The sequence below is a fragment of the Coregonus lavaretus genome, assembly GCF_964263955.1.
Source record: "Coregonus lavaretus genome assembly, chromosome: 28".
NCBI lineage: Eukaryota > Metazoa > Chordata > Actinopteri > Salmoniformes > Salmonidae > Coregonus > Coregonus lavaretus.
Window position 1 is genome coordinate 38,423,209 of NC_140015.1, and position 25,037 is coordinate 38,448,245.

At 39.3% G+C, this 25,037-nt stretch overlaps 1 protein-coding gene and 1 pseudogene across 2 annotated transcripts; both read left to right on the forward strand.

The window, feature by feature from the left end:
* The first annotated feature begins 4,396 nt into the window (after nucleotides 1-4,396).
* On the forward strand, nucleotides 4,397-5,097 carry LOC311103258 (toll-like receptor 13; annotated as a pseudogene). Its single transcript has one exon. The product of its transcript is annotated as a toll-like receptor 13 (transcript).
* Nucleotides 5,098-17,103: 12,006 nt separating this feature from the next.
* LOC311103629 (uncharacterized protein) lies at nucleotides 17,104-20,029 on the forward strand (the record flags this gene model as incomplete). Its single annotated transcript, XM_084145229.1, has 1 exon — nucleotides 17,104-20,029. One exon carries the CDS (start codon nucleotides 17,104-17,106, stop codon nucleotides 19,984-19,986), a length of 2,883 nt encoding a protein of 960 aa, XP_084001355.1. The 3' UTR covers nucleotides 19,987-20,029.
* Between the last annotated feature and the right edge of the window lie 5,008 nt (nucleotides 20,030-25,037).

Consider the following 25,037-nt stretch of genomic DNA (forward strand, 5'->3'; position numbering starts at 1 on the left):
GGTAGAGCGTACGGTCTTCTGAGCAGGTCAATGTAGGAGTAGGTGAAAGTCCCATACAGACAGCAGACAGACCAGTCTATAATCTCACAGGGGCTCCCAGTCATTGTCTAGTTTGCTTTTGGCTCCATAGAGAGTAGGGGGCTACATACACGTGACCTTGTCACAGGGAAAGCCAGGGGGGATGGGACTGGAGCTGTCTGAGCTTCCTGGTTGGGTGGGGTTACAGAGGTGAGGAGGAGGAAGAGGAATCAAAAGACCTCTGTTGTGTTTTCAGCCACATAAACACAAAGTAGCTCTGTCATACTGTACATTCCTGTAGATTGGAACAGATAGCTTTTAGTGAGTACAGTAGAATATCTAATCAGAGTGGAACAGTTACCTTTTAGTGAGTACAGTAGGATATCTAACCAGAGTGGAAAGGGAACATTTTTGTGAGTAGAGTAGTATATATAACCAGAGTGGAACACATACCTTTTTGTGAGTACAGTAGCATATCTAACCAGAGTGGAACAGATACATTTTAGTGAGTACAGTAGGATATATAACCAGAGTGGAACAGATAGCTTTTAGTGAGTACAGTAGGATATCTAACCAGAGTGGAACAGATAGCTTTTAGTGAGTACAGTAGGATATCTAACCAGAGTGGAACAGATACCTTTTAGTGAGTACAGTAGGATATCTAACCAGAGTGGAACAGATAGCTTTCAGTGAGTATAGTAGGATATCTAACCAGAGTGGAACAGATAGCTTTCAGTGAGTATAGTAGAATATCTAACCAGAGTGGAACAGATACCTTTTAGTGAGTACAGTAGTATATCTAACCAGAGTGGAACAGATAGCTTTTAGTGAGTACAGTAGAATATCTAAGCAGAGTGTAAAACAGCTTTTAGTGAGTAGAGTAGGATATCTAATCAGAGTGGAACAGATACATTTTAGTGAGTACATTTAGTTATCTAACCAGAGTGTAACAGACAGCTTTTAGTGAGTACAGTTGGACATATAACCAGAGTGGGACAGTTACCTTTTAGTGAGTACAGTAGGATATCTAACCAGAGTGGAACAGATACATTTTAGTGAGTACAGTAGGATATCTAACCAGAGTGGAACAGATAGCTTTTAGTCAGTTCAGTAGGATATCTAACCCGAGTGGAAAAGTTACCTTATAGTAAATATATTAATAAAAACTGCAATAATAATAACAGTAGTAGTAATAATAATAATAATAATAATAGTAATAATAACAATACTAATAATATTTTTGATAATAATGATGTCAACAGCACAACTTCATTAAAGAAGTTACCCACTTCCTCTTTTGATATTTACTAGAGAAATTAGTAAAGTTAGAAAAAATATTAAGTACTGTATTAAAATTCATATTTTTATTTTACCTTTATTTAACTAGGCAAGTGAGTTAAGAAGAAATTCTCATTTACATTAACAGCCCCCCTACCCCGTCCAAACCCTACCCTAACGACGATGGGCCAATTGTGCACTCCCCTATGGGACTCCCAATCACAGCCGGCTGTGATACAGTCCGGGATCGAACCGGCGTCTCTAGTGACGCCTCTTAAACTGAGATGCAGTGCCTTAGACCTCTGCTCCACTCGGGAGCCCCTAACGTTTCATTACAATCTTCAGATATTTTAGTGAGACTCATCTATCCTCTGAAATCCATCACGTCCAAACGGGTCCTTCATGTAAATTGTATTTTTTATAGACAGTACGATTATTTTCAGGAACTGAAAGAGAGAGATGTAAAAACAGGTAAAAATAGACTTTCACAAGCTGTCTAACATACGGTGTGACTGTGCTGTACAAACAGGATGCTGCTCTTCGAATATATACAGACATCAACTGTGATGGTCAGATAACACATTGTAGCTCTGTATTGATTTCTTCATTGACTGTGGGACATTTGATCATTTCTTTACTTTTGGAACCAAACTAAACATCAAATATTTATTCCAGTATCCTTGAGATACAATTCATCTGGAGGGTGAAAGGGCAGAATATTGGAACAACTGAAAGGTATGAGCTGCTGTTAGTTACCAATGAGGAACCAATCTGACAAACAAGAAGAAGTAGAAAAGACTCCATACTGTTTGCAGCATTCTGAAGCGTGTTACTGTATCAAACCAACGTTCTACAGATATCAACCGGAACCAAACTATTCTGACAATTATCTCAGTAGATTTGACTGACGTCAGGAGAGATGAGAGGTATGTTTTCCCACCCTGCAGTCCTGTTCCTGTGGATTCAGAGTGCTAGCGGATGGATGCATCCCAAGTGCCAGATTTATGACAGTGGTGAAGACTTGGGAGACTTTGCCACCTGGACCTGCACCTACCTACGTCATCATGAAGAACATTACACTGCTGCCTGTGAAGAAGTTACAGCCATCGAGGAAGATCTACTTGGACTTCCCCCTAATATCAATAACCTCTGCATAACTATGACACATGGCGAAAATAGATCCGTGTCTCTTGGCTTTTTCTCTCAGTTTCAGGATCTGGTGTACCTGTACATTGACGGCTGTTTTGCTCAAATCCTTCCAACTGGGAATAGCCACCTTCCAAATCTGGAACACATGTACTTGATAGGTAAATGGGTAATGGGCTCTGGGTGTTGCGATTGTCATATTGGGCCTCATACATTCAGAGATCTAGTTAAGTTAAGTCATTTGACCATAAAGGGTTACAGGTTAAGAGCAATGGCCCCAGATGTTTTCCATGGCATCCCTCAGTTACAAAGATTCAGCATTAGTGAACCCTGTGAAGAGGATTTGTCAGAGATACTATGCAGAATAATGAATATAAAGTCACTTATAGAGATAACTGTAAACGCACCAGTGATAAAATCGTTAAACCAATCAAACTGCTCCAACAACAACCAAAGCGTGACATCTGTTTTTAACAATCTAACAAGAGCTGACTTATTATTTGATGAAATAACACATATAGAGGAAGGTGCAATGGCTTGGCTCCAGAACCTGACAATGTTAAAAGCGTCTTTCAGCCAGGAAGTCCTACTGCGCCTTCCCCTTTCTGGGATTAAGCAAATCCAGTTCTTCAGTTGCTTTTGTAGCAATGACATTGATATTGAAAGTATCTGTAATGTCGTGTTTTTGCTTTCAATCCAGCAAATATATTTAGACAATGCCAATACAAGCAGCCTCTCTATGTCCAGTGTTGAATTGTGCATTGGGCTAGAACTAATGCATTTATCTGGACCTGGAGCCATCTATCCTACTCCCCATTTGAAATGGAATTTCATTTCCAGTCTCAAAAACCTTAATCAATTAACAATAGATGGCCTGACAGATAACATACTTGATATTTGCTCCTGCCAAAAACAACCAATCACATGGTTAACAAAACTCACTTTAGAGTTAAACAATCCACAAATACTTTTTGCAAAACAATTTAGCTGTCTTGTTAAACTGCAGTACCTGGATTTAACACATAATTTTATTTCAAACATTGAAGACTTTGCTTTCCTGGGATTGACAAATCTGGAGTCCTTAATCATTACAAGAAACAACATAACACAGATCCATGCAAACACATTTTTTGGTTTAAGTAGTTTGACACGTTTAGACCTCAGGAACAATCCACTTATTCACAACATTGAGGCAATGTCTTTCACACACCTCACGTCTCTAAAACAAGTGTTTCTCGGGCAAGTGCACAATCCACTAACAGAACCTGTGATCAAGCTGAATCTGACACTTATATTTGGTGGCATTCTGAGTCAGCTGAGTCATCTGTACATTAGTTCAGCTATGAGGCCGATGCTGTTGACTATCGGCAGTAACATCACATCTAAACAGAACCTGAGTCTCCAGCTCAAAGGCCAGACGGTTTCATTTGAAGACTGTGACAGACCATTCTTTCAGTCGGTAACCCATCTTAATACTGATGCTGAAGAATTCCTTTGTGGATCTGAATTCATGGGAAAGTACTTCACGTCTGTGGAGACATTTGACTACAGATCTAAGCTTTCAGCTAAAAGTGTTGATTTAACATCAATTAATCAGCTGATTCACCTGAGGAAACTGGCTCTAAGACGGGTGGATCTTTTAATACAGCGTTCTGCCAACATCATTTTTCACAACCTGACCAAACTGGAGGTTCTGGAACTTTATAACTGCAGGATTTATTCTTTGGAGGGGAGTTTAACTAAAGACTTAACATCTTTGAAAACATTGTATTTGCATATCGAGAACATTTATAATGTATTCTACAGCTTTACTGAACCTCTCTCTAGCCTTAAGTATTTGATACTTTTTAAGTTTCAGATGTTTTGCAGTTGTGACAATGCTTGGCTCATTACATGGGCCAAGGGGTACAGGCAAGTTGAGGTGATCATGCTTTCTCCGTATTCACATCCAGTTATGTATGTTCTGGAGGATTTGATATGCTTGTCGGACAATGGACTAGACACACCTAATTTTGTAAAGTACACAGAAGACAACTGCTCAACAGAGGTAGACTTTGTGCTCTTTGCTGCGACTGGTCTGGGAGTCCTGTTCTTCATGCTGGTGGTGTTGGTTCACAACCTGGCCGGCCCCTACCTCCTCCCCCTCTACCACATCACCCTTGGCTGGCTGTCAGAGGCCATGCGATCCAACACCAGGGGGCGCTACCACTACGATGCGTTTGTCTCCTACAGCGGGAAGGACGAACACTGGGTGGTGGAGGACCTGCTTCCCAATTTGGAGCAGAGGGGTCCTCCTTTCCTGCGCCTCTGTCTGCACAGCAGGGACTTCCAGCTGGGTAAGGACATTGTGGAGAACATCACAGACAGCCTCTACCAGAGCCGCCACACCCTCTGCCTAGTCAGCCGCCACTACTTGCGCAGTAACTGGTGCTCCCTGGAGATGAAGCTGGCCACCTCCAGGCTGCAGGTGGAGCAAAGGGACGTCATCCTCCTGGTCTTCCTGGAGAAGTTCCCCCTCGCCAGCTGTCTGCCCACCACAGGCTGGCTCGCCTGGTGAAGACCAGGACCTATCTGGACTGGCCCCAAGACCCCAATCAGCACCAGGCATTCTGGGACAGACTGTGGGCTAAACTGAAACCTCAGACTGAAGCATGAGATCAGAGGTTGATGTAGAATCTTGTGTTCATGCAGATGTAATGTTGACACATATTTTGAGGTATTGAATTTGTCGTTTTTGAGATTTGTTAAGACAATTGTGATGAAGTCCTTTTAAATGCTCTGTCTGGAGTGTACTTTATCTGATTCATCTGAAATTACTTAGAAATAATCCTATTTAAATTTCATAGAAAAAAAGCCAATTTTTTTACTTCCCCAAATTTCATCAGCTCCTGTTTGTATTTTTCAACAACTAATCACTAACACAAATCTTTGCTTGTATATTTGTTGCTAAGAGGAACTGAAAAAGGTGTGATTTAGCTCATTTCTGTTGTATTTCAGATAACAACTACTGTATGCTCCTGTGAATGACAATACATGAATGACCAATGACCATGAACCATTTATTAACGGCAATCCGTGAATGACCAATGACCATGAAGCAGGTATTAATGACAATACATGAATTACCACAAAGCAGTTATTTTTATTTCAAAACCGATCAAAGAGTTTTATACAGAAATGTAGTTGCTAGTTGTTTAACTAAATGTGTTGCTAGTTGTTTAACTAAATGTGTTGCTAGTTGTTTAACTAAATGTGTTGCTAATTGGCAACTAAATGTGTTGCTAGTTGTTTATCTAAATGTGTTGCTAGTTGTTTAACTAAATGTGTTGCTAGTTGTTTATCTAAATGTGTTGCTAGTTGTTTAACTAAATGTGTTGCTAGTTGTTTAACTAAATGTGTTGCTAGTTGTTTAACTAAATGTGTTGCTAGTTGTTTATCTAAATGTGTTGCTAGTTGTTTAACTAAATGTGTTGCTAGTTGTTTAACTAAATGTGTTGCTAGTTGTTTAACTAAATGTGTTGCTAGTTTTTTAACTAAATGTGTTGTTTGAATGTTGCCTGTATATGGTTTATTACACGTTTATTTGATACATTTCTTATCTCATGGGCGTGGGGAGGTGTCCCCATTTCTGGACAATGAAGTGATTTCTGCACAATATTTGTTGGAAACTGGCTTCTGTTTCTGATTTGAAATAAAATGCTATATGTCCCTGCTCCCTGCCTTAGCATTACTCATTTTAATGTTAAATTCTAGAATGCCTCCATATTCTATATTCTACATGTTCTTCGCTCTCAAATCAAATAATATTTTATTCATCACATGCGCCGAATACCACATGTGTAGACCTTACCTTGAAATTTTACTTACAAGCCCTTAACCAACAACGCAGTTCAAGAAATAGAGTTAAGAGAAAATGTACAAAATCAACTAAAGTAAAATAATCAAATCAAAAAGTAACACAATAAAATGACATAACAGTAACGAGGCTATATACAGGGGGTACCGGTACCGAGGCAATGTGCATAGATAATAAACAGCGAGTAGCAGCAGTTTAAAAACAATGGGGGGGGGGGGATGTAAATTGTCTGGGTGGCCAGTTGATTAATTGTTCAGCAGTCTTATGGCTTGGGGGAAGAAGCTGTTAAGGAAACTTTTGGTTATACACTTGGCGCCCCGGTACCGCTTGCCATGCTGTAGCTGGGTGAACAGTCTATGGCTTGGGTGACTTGTGTCTTTGACCATTTTTTGGGCCTTCCTCTGACATTGTCTAGTACATAGGTCCTGGATGTCTGGAAATTTGGCCAAATTGATGTACTGGGCAGTACGCACTACCTCTCCCTTAATGTGAGCAACACAAAGGAGCTGATCGTGGACTGTAGGAAAAGGAGGGCCGAACAGGCCCCCATTAACATCGACAGGGCTGAAGTGGAGCGGGTTGAGAGTTTCAAGTTCCTTGGTGTCCACATCACCAATCATGGTCCAAACACACCAAGACAGTTGTGAAGAGGGCACGACAACACCATTTCCCCCTCAGGAGACTGAAAAGTTTTGCCATGGGTCCCCAGTTCCTCAAAAGGTTATACAGCTGCACCATCGAGAGCATCCTGACCAGTTGCATCACTGCCTGGTATTGCAACTGCTCTGCATCTGACCATAAGGCGCTACAGAAGGTAGAGCGTACGGTCTTCTGAGCAGGTCAATGTAGGAGTAGGTGAAAGTCCCATACAGACAGCAGACAGACCAGTCTATAATCTCACAGGGGCTCCCAGTCATTGTCTAGTTTGCTTTTGGCTCCATAGAGAGTAGGGGGCTACATACACGTGACCTTGTCACAGGGAAAGCCAGGGGGGATGGGACTGGAGCTGTCTGAACTTCCTGGTTGGGTGGGGTTACAGAGGTGAGGAGGAGGAAGAGGAATCAAAAGACCTCTGTTGTGTTTTCAGCCACATAAACACAAAGTAGCTCTGTCATACTGTACATTCCTGTTTTAGTGAGTACAGTAGGATATCTAACCAGAGTGGAAAGGGAACATTTTTTGTGAGTAGAGTAGGATATCTAACCAGAGTGGAACAGATAGCTTTCAGTGAGTACAGTTGGATATCTAACCAGAGTGGAACAGATACATTTTAGTGAGTACAGTAGAATATCTAATCAGAGTGTAACAGTTACCTTTTAGTGAGTATAGTAGCATATCTAACCAGAGTGGAACACATACCTTTTAGTGAGTACAGTAGGATATCTAACCAGAGTGGAACAGATACCTTTTAGTGAGTACAGTAGTATATCTAACCAGAGTGGAACAGATTGCTTTTAGTGAGTACAGTAGGATATCTAATCAGAGTGGAACAGATACCTTTTCGTGAATAGAGAAGTATATTTAACCAGAGTGGAAAGGAAACCTTTAGTGAGTAGAATAGGATATCTAACCAGAGTGGAACAGATACCTTTTAGTGAGTACAGTAGTATATCTAACCAGAGTGGAACAGATAGCTTTTACTGAGTACAGTTGGATATCTAATCAGAGTGGAACAGATACCTTTTAGTGAATAGAGAAGTATATTTAACCAGAGTGGAAAGGAAACCTTTAGTGAGTAGAATAGGATATATAACCAGAGTGGAACAGATAGCTTTCAGTGAGTACAGTAGGATATCTAATCAAAGTGGAAATTGAACATTTTTGTGAGTACAGTAGTATATAACCAGAGTGGAACAGATAGCTTTCAGTGAGTTGTAGTGTATTAGGGCATTGGAAGGGTGTACCGTGTAAATTACTTGGGTTTGTGCTGATGTGGTGTTATTGCGGTCGACTAAGGGTCTGTCATAATTATTCTAAAATTGTAGAGCAATTGATGGTAGTGAATAAAGGCAGATGAATAAGGCAGATATACGTATACAATTAGGGCATTGTGAATCTGAAAAGACCTCGAAACGAGGCCATCATAGGATGGGCCAATAAAATCCTCTAACGCATTAGGTGTTGAAGGTCAGTCTGGGACTGGGGTTTTTCGAATATATTCTATTGCATGTTACCGCTCAGCGGGTGGTTGACGAAGCATTTTGTTTGATGTAACTCATAGGATATCCATGAACTCACGGCAGCATAAAGTTAGTGGTAAAGAAAAAATAATTTAGGCACAATGCAGGTTATATTGTTACGTGTTGCAAGCCACATGTTAGATACATGCTAATGCTAAATGCTAATGCTAATATGCGCCATGCTACATGCTAACGTGTGACCTTAGAGGGCCATTGCGATGGAATAAAGCCCCTTAAATTATGTTTGTGTGTGTGTAGAATTCAGGTTCTATGCGTTGTGAGCTCTGTTAAATGTTGTTTGACTATGAGGGGAAAACTGAGTTACAGCAGGACTGTTAACTGTGTGTTTGGGTTGGGGAGAGAACTGATAATTTCCCTTCCACGATGAAATCGTATTTTTGAATGTATTGCGCCTGCGTGTGATTTTACTACACTAGGTTACGACACGTGGGAGTTTACGGCACGAGATTATGACACGTTTGATTTTACGGTACTAAACTACAACACGGGATTTTACTAAAACTACAACGAGGGGGATTTTGGGTAAATCGGTCATACTTCTGTTGGACTGTGCTGCAGGGGGAGACAGAGAAACAGACACAGACAAAGAGAAGAGATTTGAAAACGAAGGGAATCTTCTAGTTGTTACGTCGGCTGTTGTTTGAAAATGAAACTATTTGTTGAGATCTATTACATTTATAAATTAGATATATGTTGACGGATTAAAATAAATAAAATAAAATGACGGATTAAAATAAAAAAAAATGTTATTGAGCTATTTAGTCCTGAGTTGATTCTTAGAGCGAATGGGAGTGGAGGAATATTGAATGGTTGAAGTGACTCAGTGACTGCATAGACTGCTAAATTCTTTTTATGTGTCTCTGTTCTTTTGTCATATGAGAGGAACGATGGGGCGAGAGGAGAGGAGAGAGAGAGAAAGAAAGAGAGGTGCTGACGTATACATCACGTGACGCGACAGAGGATCGAGTCAAAAGTATTTTTTTTTGGTGCTGTTCTGTTTACAAAATCTTCCCCTACAGGATATTTGATGTTATGACAATTTCACAGAGGCTTGGCAAATACTTATTCATAAAAAATTTGCATTTTGGAGTTTCTGTGCATCACTTGGCTTGATTAGAGTTGTGTTGGGAATCGAGGACTGACATTATTCTGTAAAATTAAGATAATTAGGTGCTTATAGAGCAAGGGGGTTTATGGGTATTGTAGTGTTGTAGGGTTAGAAGGCTTTGTTTATGGGTATGGTAGTCTGAAGGTGACTACTTGCATTTATTTTCCGGATGGGTTGTGGTAAGATAGCCACTAATTGATAAATTGGTAAAATAGGATATGGAAATAAAAAATTGTTTTAAATATTCATAATTTTTAATTTATTTTTTAATTGATTTATTTTAAGTAAAAAAAAAATGATTTTTTTTTTTTATATAGAATTTTGGATATTCATATTTTTGTTGATTGATTTAGAATTTTTTTTTTTTTGTTTTGGGTTTGTTGTTTAGGTTATATTAATAATTAAAGGGGGGAAGCCATAGGCTATATAGTCTAAAATAAAATAATTCACAATAAAGGAATATAAAAGGGTTGTTACAATGGGGAAAAACGACATCAAGGCTATGAAGGTAATTACACCTGTTGATATAGTACAAAATAGTAATCCTTTAACTAAAGTATTGCTAGGTTATCCGGCAAATGAAACAAAAGTTGGCCTGACATTGAACAAACCATAGCTAGTAGAGGGAATCTTAACCCTGACGTCATCAACATAATGAAAGTGCTTCTGTCGATTCATAAAGCAGGACAAAAGAAGGGAAAAAAGGGAACTACGTAAAGAAAAGAGACAGAGAGCTGGGTGTTCTTAAGTTGTCCTTCATTCTCAAACAAAAACTGATAAAAGATTCTAGCGATAAGATAAACAAAGGTATAGAGAAAATTGTGAAACAAGGAAAGGCGACAGAAAAACTAATGGCAGAAGTTAGTACACCTTTCTCACATACGGATTCAGCAAAAAGACCCCACCTTATGAGAAGGAAGTAGAGTTTAGGGATGTTTATCCTCAGCTTCCAGGGATCATCCAGGAGGGTGATTATTGCATCAGAGATGAAGATGAACGAATAATAGAGAGAGGACAAGCAGAAACGACCAGAAAGATGAATCCAAAACTCCAGAAGTAAGAAAAACCGAGATGTCTGGAAACTAGGAGAAGAATACATTGAGGCCAAGGAAAAAGGCCACTAGTAAGAAGATGATGGAAGATGATATTTCGAGGGCAAAACTTAGAATATAAGCTGTTGAAGAATACTGATATGTCAACAACAAGAAAGAACAGGATCAAGAAACTCTCAGAAAACTCAATCAAATACAACTGGTGGAGAAGGAGAAGAAACAAGCTTTGGTTATGAAGAATCAGAGTGAACCAAATCAACAATCACTGCTACAGCTTCAACTGAACAAGGTCAAATGCAATTGTACCAGCCACCAAGGACGGTACCAGTTGTTTCATATCCACAGCCTGTTTCTGGACAGACACAGAATTGGAGAGGAAGAGGACGAGAAGGCTTAGAAGGAGGAGGAAGATTTCAGCCACACTTCCAGCAACATTCAGAAGAGTGTTATAATTGTGGACAGGTTGGTCACTTTACCTGTTAGTGAAATGCGCCAGGAGGAAACAACAGAGGACATTTCTGAGGAAGATAAAGGAGCAAGTGAAGATCACCTGTTCTCTAGGTGAACCCTTAAAATAGCAAAAATTCTAGAGTGCCTAGAAGATACGAAGGGGGGTGTCAGCTGATAGCACTGATTAGAGAAGAAGTGAAAATAAAAAGGACTATGAGAAGTGATGGTGAATAGTGGAAAAGCTTTTATCTGTGTTCAGCCTAAAGAGGTTAAACATCTCACTATGTAAAATTAACTAATTAGGATAGGGATTTGAGGTAGTAAAACAGCTAATTACTCTTAAGGAACCAATTGAGCTCTGCTATAAAAAATCAAAGAGAAATTAAAATAGACATACTAATATTAGAACATATACCTATTGCATTGTTGGGGAGAGATGCATGGTGTAAATTGAACTGTACAATAAGATGTACACTAGACGGCTGTCTGGTAGAAGATTTTAAAAGAGTAGGGTTTTTGGGAATCATATTTGCTTGAAAAGATAATATCATAGGAAGGATGAGAATCTATGACTGCCTATTAGACAATCTGTCTGAAAAATAAAGTTAAAAGGGTGACTGTTATTCTTGGTTACATTCCTACACCAAGAGGGGAAAGAGATTTCAAACTAGGCTAAAAGAGGTTTGATCGTTTGCCAAGTCTGTGTAAAGAAGTCAGAAGCAGGTGGGGACTTCCCAATCACATATTCTAAAAATTGGTGGTAAAGGGATTTTGTGAATAAATCAGTGGAAAAGGTTTTTAAAGGTTAGGAGAAAAGATTAGATTAAAAAAATTTAGGAGAACTAGGGTTGAAGGAACGCTAAGACAGTAAGCTAAGTTTCAAAGTTAGTAGTAAGAGAGAGAGAGCAGTGGTGAAGGACATTTTAGAGTTTAGTGGGAAGATAGATATGGTAGGAGTTTAGATCTGTTAGGAGCAGATGCATTGAGAAAGTATGCGTTGCTGAATGATAAGAGAAGATTAGGGAGAATATATGTGTACTTATCTAGTGCAAGCATTAAAATTTGTTCCGGTTAAGAATTATTGGTTAAAAGGCTATGTAATCCGTAAAGTGACGCTTATAATGGAAGAGTTGAAGTCTGTTGAAGCTTCCACAGTCACCAAAGGAGTTCAGGAGAAGTATATTACAGTAGCCACTCCAACAGTAAATAATACACAGAGGATATTGGTAGCTTTCCCACTAGAAGTAGTTAAGGGTGTTAATACAACAACTAAATCAACTACTTTAATGGTAACTTTGGAAGGGATTAATGGTACGACGGCAATGGCAAATGTAGGAAGTATGACACCGACACCGACAACAACTTTTCTGAAATTAAAGGGGGTAGCAAGAGGGACTCAGGAATTTATGGTATGGATGGAGAGTGCTGTCAATGATAGTAAGGATAGGGTTAAAATAGGAGAGCAGATAGTGGTAGAGAACAATATAGATTCATCTGAAATAGTGAAGGATACTATCATGGAGGTACAGGATGAGGTCTTTGATTTTAATGACAGACAGGGAGAGGTATCTGATCAGTACCGCTCGTTAGGGAAGAGAGAAACTAAATGGAAGGCATATGGGTTTGATTCTTCTGTTGTGAAAATTAAAGATGGATGGGCAGGTAGGAATCTTTGGTTCCAGCAGCTAGCTCATTCTGTAAGATCAGTGAGGAATCTTGAGGGTTCATGTCTGTTGAGAATTCCAGCACCAGACACGTGGTGAGACGGTCGCTCGACCTCTATCAAGTATGTGTCAGTCTTATGCTTTGTCATGGCTATTGTATCAGCAACAATCATTAACAGATAAAATAATGTCGTTGTCAAAACATTTGTTTAAGCCTAGGTTTAGGTGTTATTGGGTTAAGTGAATTAACCTATGTGAATTTGTTAGATGGGAAGGAAAATCAGGTAACAGCGAACCCTGAAGCATTGGAGGTGAAACCAGTGAGGGCTAAAAGTTGTTTTTGTTCTAATAAAATATATGATGGAAGGGGTATGTTCATGGGAATATCAGATTGTGATGATTATATGATGACTTTGGGTAAGCATGACCTTAAGGGTAGTAATGAGAAATATAATGTTACTTTTTACGTTCCAGTTAGTAAGAAGAGCAGGACTTTGATGGTGAAAGATTAGCTTTTGCCTGACAATGTGACTATTGGGAAGTTTAGAGATATTTGGAGGGTTTGTGGTGATAAAGCGTATATATTCTTACCCTATGGATGGACAGGATGTTGTTACATGTCAACGTTGAAGCTTCCATATGAGGCTTTTACCATTAAAAGAGGGGTAGCACCGGACACAGATAAATCTGAAGCTAGGGTTGAAAATAGGGTGAAAAGAGACATGGCGACATTTCATAGTCTTGAAGCCTACCATTGGAAAATAAGTCTAGGAGAGAAGTGGGGACTGGGACTTTTTCTATGGTATGGGGTAACATTTGGGAAGATCATATTGATAATATTAGTTATACTTTGATCCCAGATAGTTCCGATAATATCACGAGTGTTATAGATGCGTTGAAGAATATAAGGGATGCGTTTGGTAGATCTGAAGGAGCTGGATGGTCAGCGAAGACTTGGTTGCAAGATCAGTTAGGCCCAGTAGGAGCAGTGATGGTTCAGGTTTTAGTTGCAGCTCTGATAGCGCTGTGTGTGATGTTTTGCTTTTGTACTTTGTTACTGACCTTTGCGAAAGCTATGATATTAAGATGGGTTGGAGTTGTGATGCCTGGAGACAACACTCAGATGCCGTTGTTGACTATTCCTGATCTGGATGAAGAGGGACAAGTGGGACTGGATGGAGTATTGATGATAAATATCCTTTTGGATTATTTGATCATTTTTCAATTTTTTTTTTCAATATTAGTGTGATTTTAGTATGATGTTATGAATCAAAGGGGGGAAATAGGATGATGTGATTCATACATCATTTATATATAATTTTTTATATTCTTAGTTGATATTGATGTTTAATTTGAAAGTGTTGTTTTGCAAAAGATACTGTTTGGTCTTTTCTTTTCTTCCAGAAGCATTTGGGGGAAAATGTAGAGATTGAAATACGCAAACAAGGACAATATGAAAGGACAATATGAAAGGAGAATGACTGGAGGAGATGGAACAAGGAAGGGGTGGAAATGTTCCGATTCCATCATCAACAATGCATTGGAAGTCGAGACTACGGAGGAGATGAAGTGTAGTGGACTACATTCCAGTGTCTGCAATGAAATATAGACATATTTGCATGTGTAATACATAATTTGTGTCATATTCTTAGGTATTACTTTTTGTAGAATGATATTTGATGTTATTGAATACATGTGGGGATCTTAGATGTTTTTGTTTATTTCGTGAATGCTTAGGGACATGGAGTCTAGGCAGGGATAGAGGTCCACTGTAGGGTCCGATGGGTTGACCAGCCTTAGAGTGGACATTTTGGATAGTATTTTGTTTGCTGAGGCTTTCATGTGTATTTAATTGCATCATAGTTTCAAATGCATTTATAAGGATTTATGAATTCATCAGGAGTACCTAGGTGGTTGCCTGGGGCAGAGGGACCGTGAGAGAATTTTACTGTCTTGATTGATGGATGGATATTTGGAACGATGGCTGCCAGACAGGTTTTTCGCTCTCACACTCCATAAAGATTTGTTCATATTTCATAGTAATATATTCACACTTCATAAACATTTATTCATATTTCATAGAAAGGTATTTACACTCTAGAGGAAAATGTTTTTGGTTTAATGTTAAAGATACTCAGTAAGATAAATTGTTACTTGTCATAATCCTATTCTGTTTGTTTTCGAGACTTTTAGTTCGTCTCGAAGGGGGGAAGGTAGTGTATTAGGATTATGTCTTTGTTAATGGTTTTTAAGTGGAACTGAAGGGATGTTTATTTTTGTTCAAAAGTAGCCATTTGTAGGGTGACGCCCCAGGGGAGACAGGTGATTGGACAGCAGGGGGAGCAACCCATATTTTTGCATTCTTTAAAAGTATAGGCTGGAGGCAGAGGGGGTTGGAACAGACAGATTATCTTTGGAACACTGTTCTCCAGCCCTGCAGGGTCTGTAAACTTATGCTGACATCTTGTGATATGAATAAAACTTATAATCAAAGTGCAGCCTAAGCGGACTCTTTGTTTGACAGCAATAATCACCAGCATCGACGCGATACGACATAGTACAGTAGGATATCTAACCAGAGTGGAAAGAAAACATTTTAGTGAGTAGAGTAGGATATATGTAATCAGAGTGGAACATACCTTTTATTGAGTACAGTAGAATATCTAACCAGAGTTGAAAAGGAACATTTTTGTGAGTACAGTAGTATATAACCAGAGTGGAACAGTTACCTTTTAGTGAGTACAGTAGCATATCTAACCTGAGTGGAACAGATAGCTTTTAGTGAATACAGTAGGATATCTAACCAGAGTGGAACAGATAGCTTTTAGTGAGTACAGTAGGATATCTAACCAGAGTGGAACAGATAGCTTTTAGTGAGTACAGTAGGATATCTAACCAGAGTGTAAAACAGCTTTTAGTGAGTAGAGTAGGATATCTAATCAGAGTGGAACAGATACATTTTAGTGAGTACATTTAGTTAGCTAACCAGAGTGTAACAGACAGATTTTAGTGAGTACAGTTGTATATATAACCAGAGTGGGAAAGTTAACCTTTTAGTGAGTACAGTAGGATATCTAACCAGAGTGGAACAGATACATTTTAGTGAGTACAGTAGGATATCTAATCAGAGTGGAACAGATACCTTTTAGTGAGTACAGTAGGATATATATAACCAGAGTGGAACACATACCTTTTAGTGAGTACAGTAGTATATATAATCACAGTGGAACAGATAGCTTTTAGTCAGTACAGTAGGATATCTAACCATTGTGGAATAGTTACCTTATAGTAAATATAATAATAAAAACAGCAATAATAACAACAGTAGTAGTAATAATAATAATAACAATAATAGTAATAATAACAATACTAATAATATTTTTTATAATAATGATGTCAACAGCACAACTTCATTAAAGAAGTTACCCACTTCCTCTTTTGATATTTACTAGAGAAATTAGTAAAGTTAGAAAAAATATTAAGTACTGTATTAAAATTCATATTTTACCTTTATTTAACTAGGCAAGTGAGTTAAGAATAAATTCTCATTTACATTAACAGCCCCCCTACCCCGTCCAAACCCTACCCTAACGACGATGGGCCAATTGTGCACTCCCCTATGGGACTCCCAATCACAGCCGGTTGTGATACAGTCCGGGATCGAACCGGCGTCTCTAGTGACCCTCTTAAACTGAGATGCAGTGCCTTAGACCTCTGCTCCACTCGGGAGCCCCTAACGTTTCGTTACAATCTTCAGATATTTTAGTTACACTCATCTGTCTTCTGAAATCTATCAGATCCAAACAGGTCCTTCATGTAAATTGTATTTCTTAAAGACAGTACGTTTCTTTTCAGGAACTGAAAGAGAGAACCGTAAAAACAGGTAAAAATAGACTTTCACAAGCTGTCTAACATACGGTGTGACTGTGCTGTACAAACAGGATGCTGCTCCTCGAACATTTGCAGACATCATCTGTGATGGTCAGAGAACACGTTGCAGCTCTGCATTAATTTCTTCATTGACTGTGGGACATTTTATTATTTATTTACTTTTGGAACCAAACTAAACATTAAATATTTATTCCTGTATCCTTGAGATACAATTCATCTGGAGGGTGAAAGGGCAGAATATTGGAACAACTGAAAGGTATGAGCTGCTGTTAGTTACCAAGGAGGAACCAATCTGACAAACAAGAAGAAGTAGAACGACTCCATACTGTTTGCAGCATTCTGAAGGGTGTTACTGTATCAAACCAACGTTCTACAGATATCAACCGGAACCAAACTATTCTGACAATTATCTCAGTAGATTTGACTGACGCCAGGAGAGATGAGAGGTATGTTTTCCCACCCTGCAGTCCTGTTCCTGTGGATTCAGAGTGCTAGCGGATGGATGCATCCCAAGTGCCAGATTTATGACAGTGGTGAAGACTTGGGAGACTTTGCCACCTGGACCTGCACCTACCTACGTCATCATGAAGAACATTACACTGCTGCCTGTGAAGAAGTTACAGCCATCGAGGAAGATCTACTTGGACTTCCCCCTAATATCAATAACCTCTGCATAACTATGACACATGGCGAAAATAGATCCATGTCTCTTGGCTTTTTCTCTCAGTTTCAGGATCTGGTGTACCTGTACATTGACGGCTGTTTTGCTCAAATCCTTCCAACTGGGAATAGCCACCTTCCAAATCTGGAATACATGTACTTGATAGGTAAATGGGTAATGGGCTCTGGGTGCTGTGATTGTCATATTGGGCCTCATACATTCAGAGATCTAGTTAAGTTAAGTCATTTGTATATACAGGGTTACAGGTTAAGAGCAATGGCCCCAGATGTTTTCCATGGCATCCCTCAGTTACAAATATTCAGCATTGGTGAACCCTGTGAAGAGGATTTGTCAGAGATACTATGCAGAATAATGAATATAAAGTCACTTATAAAGATACGTGTAAACGCACCAGAGATACAATCGTTAAACCAATCAAACTGCTCCAACAACAACCAAAACGTGACATCTGTTTTTAACAATCTAACAAGAGTTGACTTATTATTTGATGAAATAACACATATAGAGGAAGGTGCAATGGCTTGGCTCCAGAACCTGACTATTTTAAATGCGGATTTCAGCCAGGAAGTCCTACTGCGCCTTCCCCTTTCTGGGATTAAGCAAATCCAGTACTTCAGTTGCTTTGGTAGCAATGACATTGATATTGAAAGTATCTGTAATGTCGTGTTTTTGCTTTCAATCAAGCAAATATATTTAAACATTGCCAATACAAGCAGCCTCTCTATGTCCAGTGTTGAATTGTGCATTGGGCTAGAATATATGCATTTATCTGGACCTGGAGCCATCTATCCTACTCCCCATTTGAAATGGAATTTCATTTCCAGTCTCAAAAACCTTAATCAATTAACAATAGATGGCCTGACAGGTAACATACTTGATATATGCTCCTGCCAAAAACAACCAATCACATGGTTAACAAAACTCACTTTAGAGTTGAACAATCCACAAATACTTTTTGCAAAACAATTTAGCTGTCTTGTTAAACTGCAGTACCTGGATTTAACACATAATTTTATTTCAAACATTGAAGACTTTGCTTTCCTGGGATTGACAAATCTGGAGTCCTTAAACATTACAAGAAACAACATAACACAGATCCATGCAAACACATTTTTTGGTTTAAGTAGTTTGACACGTTTAGACCTCAGGAACAATCCACTTATTCACAACATTGAGGCAATGTCTTTCACACACCTCACGTCTCTAAAACAAGTGTTTCTCGGGCAAGTGCACAATCCACTAACAGAACCTGTGATCAAGCTGAATCTGACACTTATATTTGGTGGCGTTCTGAGTCAGCTGAGTCATCTGTACATTAGTTCAGCTATGAGGCCGATGCTGTTGACTATCGGCAGTAACATCACATCTAAACAGAATCTGAGTCTCCAGCTCAAAGGCCAGACGGTTTCATTTGAAGACTGTGACAGACCTTTCTTTCAGTCCGTAACCCATCTTAATACTGATGCTGAAGAATTCCTTTGTGGATCTGAATTCATGGGAAAGTACTTCACGTCTGTGGAGACATTTGACTACAGATCTAAGCTTTCAGCTAAAAGTGTTGATTTGACATCAATTAATCAGCTGATTCACCTGAGGAAACTGGCTCTAAGACGGGTGGATCTTTTAATACAGCGTTCTGCCAACATCATTTTTCACAACCTGACCAAACTGGAGGTTCTGGAACTTTATAACTGCAGGATTTATTCTTTGGAGGGGAGTTTAACTAAAGACTTAAAATCTTTGAAAACATTGTATTTGCATATCGAGAACATTTATAATGTATTCTACAGCTTTACTGAACCTCTCTCTAGCCTTAAGTATTTGATACTTTTTAAGTTTCAGATGTTTTGCAGTTGTGACAATGCTTGGCTCATTACATGGGCCAAGGGGTACAGGCAAGTTGAGGTGATCATGCTTTCTCCGTATTCACATCCAGTTATGTATGCTCTGGAGGATTTGATATGCTTGTCGGACAACGGAATAGACACACCTAATTTTGTAAAGTACACAGAAGACAACTGCTCAACAGAGGTGGACTTTGTGCTCTTTGCTGCGACTGGTCTGGGAGTCCTGTTCTTCATGCTGGTGGTGTTGGTTCACAACCTGGCCGGCCCCTACCTCCTCCCCCTCTACCACATCACCCTTGGCTGGCTGTCGGAGGCCATGCGATCCAACACCAGGGGGCGCTACCACTACGATGCGTTTGTCTCCTACAGCGGGAAGGACGAACACTGGGTGGTGGAGGACCTGCTTCCCAATTTGGAGCAGAGGGGTCCTCCTTTCCTGCGCCTGTGTCTGCACAGCAGGGACTTCCAGCTGGGGAAGGACATTGTGGAGAACATCACAGACAGCCTCTACCAGAGCCGCCACACCCTCTGCCTAGTCAGCCGCCACTACTTGCGCAGTAACTGGTGCTCCCTGGAGATGAAGCTGGCCACCTCCAGGCTGCAGGTGGAGCAAAGGGACGTCATCCTCCTGGTCTTCCTGGAGAAGATCCCCCCTCGCCAGCTGTCTGCCCACCACAGGCTGGCTCGCCTGGTGAAGACCAGGACCTATCTGGACTGGCCCCAAGACCCCAATCAGCACCAGGCATTCTGGGACAGACTGTGGGCTAAACTGAAACCTCAGACTGAAGCGTGAGATCAGAGGTTGATGTAGAATCTTGTGTTTATGCAGATGTAATGTTGACACATATTTTGAGGTATTGAATTTGTCGTTTTTGAGATTTGTTAAGACAATTGTGATGAAGTCCTTTTAAATGCTCTGTCTGGAGTGGACTTTCTCTGATTCATCTGAAATTACTTAGAAATAATCCTATTTAAATTTCATAGAAAAAAAGCCAATAATTTTTTTACTTCCCCAAATTTCATCAGCTCCTGTTTGTATTTTTCAACAACTAATCACTAACACAAATCTTTGCTTGTATATTTGTTGCTAAGAGGAACTGAAAAAGGTGTGATTTAGCTCATTTCTGTTGTATTTCAGATAACAACTACTGTATGCTCCTGTGAATGACAATACATGAATGACCAATGACCATGAACCATTTATTAACGGCAATACGTGAATGACCAATGACCATGAAGCAGGTATTAATGACAATACATGAATTACCATGAAGCAGTTATTTTTATTTCAAAATCGATCAAAGAGTTTTATACAGAAATGTAGTTGCTAGTTGTTTAACTAAATGTGTTGCTAGTTGTTTAACTAAATGTGTTGCTAGTTGTTTAACTAAATGTGTTGCTAATTGGCAACTAAATGTGTTGCTAATTGTTTATCTAAATGTGTTGCTAGTTGTTTAACTAAATGTGTTGCTAGTTGTTTATCTAAATGTGTTGCTAGTTGTTTAACTAAATGTGTTGCTAGTTGTTTAACTAAATGTGTTGCTAGTTGTTTAACTAAATGTGTTGCTAGTTTTTTAACTAAATGTGTTGTTTGAATGTTGCCTGTATATGGTTTATTACACATTTATTTGATACATTTCTTATCTCATGGGCGTGGGGAGGTGTCCCCCTTTCTGGCCAATGAAGTGATTTCTGCACAATATTTGTTGGAAACTGGCTTCTGTTTCTGATTTGAAATAAAATGCTATATGTCCCTGCTCCCTGCCTTAGCATTACTCATTTTAATGTTATATTCTAGATTGCCTCCATATTCTATATTCTACATGTTCTTCGCTCTCAAATCAAATAATATTTTATTCATCACATGCGCCGAATACCACATGTGTAGACCTTACCGTGAAGTGCTTACTTACAAGCCCTTAACCAACAATGCAGTTCAAGAAATAGAGTTAAGAGAAATGTAAATAGTCTGGGTGGCCAGTTGATTAATTGTTCAGCAGTCTTATGGCTTGGGGGAAGAAGCTGTTAAGGACACTTTTGGTCATAGACTTGGCGCTCCGGTACCGCTTGCCATGCTGTAGCTGGGAGAACAGTCTATGGCTTGGGTGACTTGTGTGTTTGACAATTTTTTGGGCCTTCCTCTGACATTGTCTAGTACATAGGTCCTGGATGTCTGGAATCTTGGCCAAATTGATGTACTGGGCAGTACGCACTACCTCTCCCTTAATGTGAGCAACACAAAGGAGCTGATCGTGGACTATAGGAAAAGGAGGGCCGAACAGGCCCCCATTAACATCGACAGGGCTGAAGTGGAGCGGGTTGAGAGTTTCAAGTTCCTTGGTGTCCACATCACCAATCATGGTCCAAACACACCAAGACAGTTGTGAAGAGGGCACGACAACACCATTTCCCCCTCAGGAGACTGAAAAGATTTGGCATGGGTCCCCAGTTCCTCAAAAGGTTCTACAGCTGCACCATCGAGAGCATCCTGACCAGTTGCATCACTGCCTGGTATTGCAACTGCTCTGCATCTGACCGTAAGGCGCTACAGAAGGTAGAGCGTACGGTCTTCTGAGCAGGTCAATGTAGGAGTAGGTGAAAGTCCCATACAGACAGCAGACAGACCAGTCTATAATCTCACAGGGGCTCCCAGTCATTGTCTAGTTTGCTTTTGGCTCCATAGAGAGTAGGGGGCTACATACACGTGACCTTGTCACAGGGAAAGCCAGGGGGGGATGGGACTGGAGCTGTCTGAGCTTCCTGGTTGGGTGGGGTTACAGAGGTGAGGAGGAGGAAGAGGAATCAAAAGACCTCTGTTGTGTTTTCAGCCACATAAACACAAAGTAGCTCTGTCATACTGTACATTCCTGTTTTAGTGAGTACAGTAGGATATCTAACCAGAGTGGAAAGGGAACATTTTTTGTGAGTAGAGTAGGATATCTAACCAGAGTGGAACAGATAGCTTTCAGTGAGTACAGTTGGATATCTAACCAGAGTGGAACAGATACATTTTAGTGAGTACAGTAGAATATCTAATCAGAGTGTAACAGTTACCTTTTAGTGAGTATAGTAGCATATCTATCCAGAGTGGAACACATACCTTTTAGTGAGTACAGTAGGATATCTAACCAGAGTGGAACAGATACCTTTTAGTGAGTACAGTAGTATATCTAACCAGAGTGGAACAGATTGCTTTTAGTGAGTACAGTAGGATATCTAATCAGAGTGGAACAGATACCTTTTCGTGAATAGAGAAGTATATTTAACCAGAGTGGAAAGGAAACCTTTAGTGAGTAGAATAGGATATCTAACCAGAGTGGAACAGATACCTTTTAGTGAGTACAGTAGTATATCTAACCAGAGTGGAACAGATAGCTTTTACTGAGTACAGTTGGATATCTAATCAGAGTGGAACAGATACCTTTTAGTGAATAGAGAAGTATATTTAACCAGAGTGGAAAGGAAACCTTTAGTGAGTAGAATAGGATATATAACCAGAGTGGAACAGATAGCTTTCAGTGAGTACAGTAGGATATCTAATCAAAGTGGAAATTGAACATTTTTGTGAGTACAGTAGTATATAACCAGAGTGGAACAGATAGCTTTCAGTGAGTTGTAGTGTATTAGGGCATTGGAAGGGTGTACCGTGTAAATTACTTGGGTTTGTGCTGATGTGGTGTTATTGCGGTCGACTAAGGGTCTGTCATAATTATTCTAAAATTGTAGAGCAATTGATGGTAGTGAATAAAGGCAGATGAATAAGGCAGATATACGTATACAATTAGGGCATTGTGAATCTGAAAAGACCTCGAAACGAGGCCATCATAGGATGGGCCAATAAAATCCTCTAACGCATTAGGTGTTGAAGGTCAGTCTGGGACTGGGGTTTTTCAAATATATTCTATTGCATGTTACCGCTCAGCGGGTGGTTGACGAAGCATTTTGTTTGATGTAACTCATAGGATATCCATGAACTCACGGCAGCATAAAGTTAGTTGTAAAGGAAAAATAATTTAGGCACAATGCAGGTTATATTGTTACGTGTTGCAAGCCACATGTTAGATACATGCTAATGCTAAATGCTAATGCTAAATGCTAATATGCGCCATGCTACATGCTAACGTGTGACCTTAGAGGGCCATTGCGATGGAATAAAGCCCCTTAAATTATGTTTGTGTGTGTGTAGAATTCAGGTTCTATGCGTTGTGAGCTCTGTTAAATGTTGTTTGACTATGAGGGGAAAACTGAGTTACAGCAGGACTGTTAACTGTGTGTTTGGGTTGGGGAGAGAACTGATAATTTCCCTTCCACGATGAAATCGTATTTTTGAATGTATTGCGCCTGCGTGTGATTTTACTACACTAGGTTACGACACGTGGGAGTTTACGGCACGAGATTATGACACGTTTGATTTTACGGTACTAAACTACAACACGGGATTTTACTAAAACTACAACGAGGGGGATTTTGGGTAAATCGGTCATACTTCTGTTGGACTGTGCTGCAGGGGGAGACAGAGAAACAGACACAGACAAAGAGAAGAGATTTGAAAACGAAGGGAATATTCTAGTTGTTACGTCGGCTGTTGTTTGAAAATGAAACTATTTGTTGAGATCTATTACATTTATAAATTAGATATATGTTGACGGATTAAAATAAATAAAATAAAATGACGGATTAAAATAAATAAAAATGTTATTGAGCTATTTAGTCCTGAGTTGATTCTTAGAGCGAATGGGAGTGGAGGAATATTGAATGGTTGAAGTGACTCAGTGACTGCATAGACTGCTAAATTATTTTTATGTGTCTCTGTTCTTTTGTCATATGAGAGGAACGATGGGGCGAGAGGAGAGGAGAGAGAGAGAAAGAAAGAGAGGTGCTGACGTATACACGTGACGCGACAGAGGATCGAGTCAAAAGTTGTTTTTTTTGGTGCTGTTCTGTTTACAAAATCTTCCCCTACAGGATATTTGATGTTATGACAATTTCACAGAGGCTTGGCAAATACTTATTCATAAAAAATTTGCATTTTGGAGTTTCTGTGCATCACTTGGCTTGATTAGAGTTGTGTTGGGAATCGAGGACTGACATTATTCTGTAAAATTAAGATAATTAGGTGCTTATAGAGCAAGGGGGTTTATGGGTATTGTAGTGTTGTAGGGTTAGAAGGCTTTGTTTATGGGTATGGTAGTCTGAAGGTGACTACTTGCATTTATTTTCCAGATGGGTTGTGGTAAGATAGCCACTAATTGATAAATTGGTAAAATAGGATATGGAAATAAAAAATTGTTTTAAATATACATCATTTTTGATTTATTTTTTAATTGATTTATTTTAAGTCAAAAAAAAAATGGATTTTTTTTTTTATATAGAATTTTGGATATTCATATTTTTGTTGATTGATTTAGAAAAAAAAAAGTTTTTTTTTTTTTTTTGGGTTTGTTGTTTAGGTTATATTAATAATTAAAGGGGGGAAGCCATATGCTATATAGTCTAAAATAAAATAATTCACAATAAAGGAATATAAAAGGGTTGTTACAATGGGGAAAAACGACATCAAGGCTATGAAGGTAATTACACCTGTTGATATAGTACAAAATAGTAATCCTTTAACTAAAGTATTGCTAGGTTATCCGGCAAATGAAACAAAAGTTGGCCTGACATTGAACAAACCATAGCTAGTAGAGGGAATCTTAACCCTGACGTCATCAACATAATGAAAGTGCTTCTGTCAATTCATAAAGCAGGACAAAAGAAGGGAAAAAAGGGAACTACGTAAAGAAAAGAGACAGAGAGCTGGGTGTTCTTAAGTTGTCCTTCATTCTCAAACAAAAACCGATAAAA